This window comes from Ahaetulla prasina, chromosome 10, assembly GCF_028640845.1.
Source record: "Ahaetulla prasina isolate Xishuangbanna chromosome 10, ASM2864084v1, whole genome shotgun sequence".
Lineage (NCBI taxonomy): Eukaryota > Metazoa > Chordata > Lepidosauria > Squamata > Colubridae > Ahaetulla > Ahaetulla prasina.
The window spans coordinates 13,231,314-13,237,313 of NC_080548.1; the positions used below are offsets into that span (position 1 = coordinate 13,231,314).

The 6,000-nt window shown below is 43.3% G+C and overlaps 1 protein-coding gene across 2 annotated transcripts in view; it reads right to left on the bottom strand.

Annotated features, from left to right (window-relative positions):
* Positions 1–6,000, bottom strand: part of LOC131204853 (RH-like protein) — a 41,787-nt gene that overhangs the window by 3,506 nt on the left and 32,281 nt on the right. For both annotated transcript variants that reach the window (XM_058196476.1, XM_058196475.1), the window contains exons 7-9: positions 3,239–3,405; positions 1,503–1,640; positions 1,016–1,146 (exon numbers count right to left, since the gene is read on the bottom strand). In XM_058196476.1, coding sequence (XP_058052459.1) covers positions 1,016–1,146; positions 1,503–1,640; positions 3,239–3,405 — 436 coding nt within the window. The remainder of the gene's footprint in view (positions 1–1,015; positions 1,147–1,502; positions 1,641–3,238; positions 3,406–6,000) is intronic.

The window sequence follows — 6,000 nt, forward strand, 5'->3', positions numbered from 1 at the left end:
TCCTGACTCTGTTCCAATCCAGCTACAGGCTGTGCTGCTACAGGTATGTCAGAGTATGAATATTCATGGATAGGAATAGATCAGCTAATGAATAAGCATGGTAACAGGTCAGCCAATGGGGCTTGTTTTGGAAATAGAAACTTAAGGAAGAAGTCTGGGCGTGGCTTAGGCAACTGAGTCTGTGCAGAAGCTCTGAAACAGAAACTAAACAAAGCTGGACTTGCTTGCCTGCTCAGCTCTAAAACGAAATTAGTCTGTCTGCTGCAGTGGTGGGTTTCAAAAATTTTTACTACCAGTTCCGTAGGTGTGGCTTGGTGGGCGTGGCATGACTTGGTGGGTATGGCAGGGAAAGGATACTGTAAAATCTCCATTCCCACCCCACTCCAGGGGAAGGATACTGTAAAATCTCCATTCCCACCCCACTCCAGGGGAAGGTTATTGCAAAATCTCTATGTCCTCCCAATCGGCTGAGACTCGGAAGGCAGAGAATAGATGGAGGCGGGGCCAGTCAGAATTTTTACTACTGAGTGGTTCCCCAAACTACTCAAAATTTCCACTACCGGTTCTCCAGAACTGGTCGGAACCTGCTGAAACCTACCTCTGGTCTGCTGAAATGAATCTGGAAACTGGTCTCTCTACTTGTGACCACGTTGAAAGAACTCTGCTATTGGTATTGTAAAATTTACTTCATCTGTTATTATGTATATAAAGAAGTTAATGAATCCTACCTACTGAATCAGTTATCTGTGTGTGCTTCTGGATTTGATTTTTGCAAAAAACTCTGACGTCGGACTTGTCCTGCCCTTCTCCTTAGATTGTGCTCCCCCCTTCCTGGGAAGCTACACTACAGTCCCATCACACTACACTACACTTCACTACAGTTCCATCACACCAGATCCCTCTCTGTAGGCATCCTCCTCCTTTACCTGATTACACAACACGTAACTGACTCTGATATCAACCAAGGATCCTTAAAATTATTCAAGAATATTAAAAACGGACAGATTCAGCTTACACCGAGAGGTTCTTGCTGTGGTTTGTTAGGATGAGAATAACGTGGATTACCCCTCCAAGGAAACTGGGCAAGCCGAAAGTGTAAAGAACTCCACAAGTATCATGGATTTTGAGTGCTGGATCCAAGCGTTTCTGAGATTGATAGGAAGAGGAATGTAAGAAAAGGCAACACACAATAAGGTTTTTGAATCAGAAGTTACAACAATCAATGTTTATTTATAAACATATAACCTACCTTGTATTAATTTTCTAGCAGTCCCAAAGCAGGGCTTTAAATAGAATAGTCTGCGTGCCATTTTTCACAGAAATGTGGAACGCAGAGGCCTTGGCCACGTGGACTGGGTGACCATCTTCATAACCATGGAAAAAACTAGCACATATCCGGGACAGATTCAAGAAAATTTCTTGCAGAAAGCCAAAATTCTAAAGCGTCCCAGTTGCTTTTTTCCATAGCCAGCAATGAAAAGGTTTAAAATAGAGAGGGTTACCTGTAAACAGGCCATGCCAAGGACAGAAATTGTGCCTGCTGCCAGACCCAAAACCATTGCAATCCAAGGCTGTTGGATGTTGGAAGCAGAGAAGCCAAGGGCAACCCCACCTGCCAGTGTAGCATTCTGGATGTGAGCCTGAAAAAGAAAGAAAGAGAGGGAGGGAGGAAGGGAGGGAGGAAGGAAGGAAGGAAGGAAAGAGAGAGAGAGAGAGAGAGAGAGAGAGAGAAAGAAAGAAAGAAAGAAAGAAAGAAAGAAAGAAAGAAAGAAAGAAAGAAAGAAAGAAAGAAAGATAGATCAGAACCAGGGTTTAAGCTGAGTGGCTGCTTTCTGTTCATGAAAGACAAAATATCCTTGGAATATCTTGAACCAGGATTTCATTTTTTGTACTTGTGAAATCTTTTGCCTTTGAAGGAGGTCAGAATAGTGCATATGATGTCTCCCTTTATCTTAGTGAAGGAATGTAGACCTGTGGGAATGGGGAAGGAATGGCCAAAGAATTAAGGGGGGACTTTGAGAAAAGATTAACACAGTCCTGAGAAAGAAGAATGGATGAGAAAGAAACTCATCAAAATAACCTCAACCTAATTATCTAGCGGTGATTAAGGGACGGGGTGGTTCAGTGGCTAAGACGCTGAGCTTGTTGATCGAAAGGTTGGCAGTTCAGCAGTTTGAATCCCTAGTGCTGCATAATTTATTTTATTTATTTATTTATTTATTTTGTCACAACAATATATGTAGGTATCATACAAAAAGATTATATAGTATATAAACACATATATGAGTAAATATAGGAGGTATAAGCATATATATATATAGGAAGAAGAAAAGAAAAAACAATAGGACAGGAACGGTAGGCACGTTTGTGCGCTTATGCACGCCCCTTATGGTCCTCTTAGGAATGGGGTGAGGTCAATAGTAGAAAGTTTTTGGTTAAAGCTTTTAGGATTATGAGAAGAGACCACAGAGTCAGGTAAAGTATTCCAAGCACTGATGATTCTGTTACAGAAGTCATATTTTCTACAATCTAGATTAAAGCGGTTGACATTAATGGGGGTGAGCTCCCGTTACTTGTCCCAGCTTCTGCCAACCTAGCAGTTCGAAAGCACGTAAAAAATGCAAGCAGAAAAATAGGGACCACCTTTGGTGGGAAGGTAACAGTGTTCTGTGCTCCTTTGGCATTTAGTCATGCCGGCCACGTGATCATGGACATGTCGTCGGACAGCGCTGGCTCTTCAACTTTTGAAATGGAGATGAGCACCGTCCCCTAGAGTCGGGAATGACTAGCACATATGTGCAAGGGGAACCCTTTACCTTTAATTATCTAGCCTCAGTCATTCTAAACCAGGGTTTCTCAACCTTAGCAATTTTAAGGTATGTGGACTTCAACTCCCAGAATTCCCCAGTCATCATGGCTGGCTAAGGAATTCTGAGAGTTGAAGTCTACATAGCTTAAAGTCGCTAAGGTTGAGAAACGCTGTTCTACACCAGCGTTGTGCAACTTGCTCCTCTCCAGATCCACCGGGTGGCAACTACTTGCCCTGACATCGGGAGGGTTACGGGTTCGAGAATATTGCTCTTTTGGCTAAGGCAGGGGTCCGCAAACTTGGCTCTTTTAAGAATTGTGGACTTCAACTCCCAGAGTTCAACTCTGGAAGTTGAAGTTCACAAATCTTAAAAGAGCCAAGCTTGCAAACCCCTGGGCTAAGGAAACAGATGCTTCTCTTGTGTCTCACCATGCTGAGTTTTCCATTTTTGCTGGTTGCCATTGAGAAAGAAAAAGCTGCAATGGTGCTTGTAGCCATCACGAAGTAGGTGTTGTAGATGGCAGTCCATTTCTTGTCTTCTTCCGTGATCAGGGCAGAATTGAAGCTGGGCCAGAAGATCCAGAGAAAGAGGGTACCTGATAAACCACAAGAAAGAAAGATAGTTAAACTCTCAAACCCAACTGAGCTCCAGTTTTCATCATTCTGGGAGGAGAGCAGGGGTGAAATGCTCCCGGTTCGGACCAGATTGCCTGATCTGGTAGCGATGGCAGCGGGTGGTTTGGAGAACCGATAGCAAAAATCCCTGCCCCCACCCCCATCATGCCTGGCTGAACTGCGTGATCATCAGAGGGTTGTTTTTTTTACTTTTAAAAGCATTTTTTCTTCAGCCGAAAAAATGTTTTTAAAAGTTAAAAAAAAAAGGCCTCTGATGATCGTGCGACTCAGCTGGGATTGTCAGCGCCTTTTAAAAGCATTTTTTCTACGGCCGAAGAGGTTGTAGAAAAATGCTTTTAAAAGTAAAAAAAAATTGGACATGCCCACCCAATCACATTATCCCCACCACCAAGCCATGTCCACAGAACTAGTAGTGACAAATTTTACATTTCACCATTGGAGGAGAGCCATTGCTAGTCTATAGCAGTAAAGTCTGGAAGCACTTCCTTTGACAAAATAAATAATAGCTTGCAGCCTCTTAATCAAAGTTGTTAGTTGACAAAGGTACTACCTTTGCTTCCCGTTTTCAGCAGTCTCTTTCACCCAGATGACCTCACTAGCAGGGGGTTGGACTAGAAGACCTCCAAGGTCCCTTCCAATTCTGTTGCCTTGCATTATGCACCATGCCTGCGGAGAATGCTAAAGCCAAGCTTATAATCTTCTCAAACAAATCAAACCAATGTTTACAATTTGCCATTCCTTGCAACTTCTGTTGGGACCCAGGCCCAAGTAGGTAGTAATAAACTTAGTCCGCAAAAAAACAAACTTTATTCCAACAGCTGGGAATTACTTCATTCCCAGCATTGTTCAAACTCAAAGTAAAACAAATGCCTCCCAACACAAGTTCCTCAGTTATCTCACAAACCTTAGTCCAATTAGGCAAACTGCCAAAGGCCCTTCCTGGCAAACGTCCAGAAGCCACAAAAACAAAGACCTATATGAAGCAGAAGACGCAGCTATAATGTTGTTTTCCGGCAAAGCCCTACTCCCGAGTTGTCCTCTCTTCCTGAGCTGCTCTTGCGTGCATTAGGAACAGGCTCCTCAAGTTCCTCTGCCTCACTACTATCAGTCTCTGGAGGTCTCTGGAGTCCCCACCTCACTTCCCGATGGCCCTGGCCTCACTTCAGCCTCATCGCTGTCTGACTCCGTTGCCAGCTCTGTAGGCTGCTGACGGATCACAACAACTTCTCCAAAGACATGTAGACCTAAAGGAAGTGTCTGATTTGCACGCCTGGCAGTGCTGAAAACCGGGCTGTGCATGTGTGCTGGCCAGCTGATCATCAGCCGTGCATGCACGCTAGAACTCGGAAATTTGGCTTTCCCGGATTGTGGCCCAGACGAGCGCGAGCGAGTGCATGTGCCTGTGATGTTTCTGCACAACCTTTTTGACATAGCTGGTTTAGATAGTGTTGGTTGGGAGGAAGAGGATCAAGACAGCTCCTTCCTAAAGTTTCTCAGAGTGTATCTTTAATGATGCAAATACTTTGCTTCAGTTTGGGAAGATTTCTGTCAATACCCTGTTTCTCCCAAAATAAGACATATCCTGATAATAAGCCCAATCAGGCTTTTGAGTGCATGGCAATAAGGCCAAGCACTTATTTCATGGTTCAAAAAAATATAAGACAGGGTCTTATTTTCGGGGAAACACGGTAAGCGAGGAACAATAAAGGAAACTGCTTAGAAGAAACTCAGTGACTTTCTTGGCTTTTGGAGCCTGACATCAGGTCCACTAGATGGCAGCAAAGATTTAGGTTTTCATGTGTTTCTTTGCTGCCATCTAATGGACATCTGGATGTTTTGCAGCCCAAATCTGGAAGTGCTAGTATTATTGTCCCATCTTTCAATACTTCTCTCTCTCTTTTTTTAAATCTATGCTGAACATTTGCTCTATCAGTCAGAGTAAGTGGCAGACCCAGTATTCACCCAAGGAGCTTTGTAACCCAATCTCCCTTTGCAATGTTGTTTGAAGAGAAATAACAGGTGCAAGTGGCTTATAATTTATGACGGACGTGGAGGATTGCCTGTGTTAAGTCTGGAATTTACCCTGGCATAGAGTGGACTATTCTGTCATCTATCCTTCTATCAACCAGGGATCAGATTAAGTATTTCAAAAGATGCCTCTGGAAAATGCTGATACGAGTATTTCATCTTGCTGTTTATCCTCTTTTCGCCTGTTTCTCTACCTTGATAAGTAGATTTGTACATCTTCGTTATTCCCCTAAATTTTGGGCCTCCAAGTTCTATGGGACCTTAGCTATTTGTTCCCAAGGGAAGGGAAGCAGACTGGAGAGATCCTTTTAATATAGGTAGAAGGCAATCAAAAAGCTAACTTGAAGCTTCTATGTATGGATCAGGTTGCTTGCGCCCCCCCAAAAAGGTGACATTATATATCACACTATGCTACACCAACCCAAACCACCCATTGGCAGGCTTAATACAATGTATAAATCCACTCCTTGACTTGAAGTAACTTTTGACTTAAATTAACCCCTGTATGTTGGCAGGTAATCCTCACT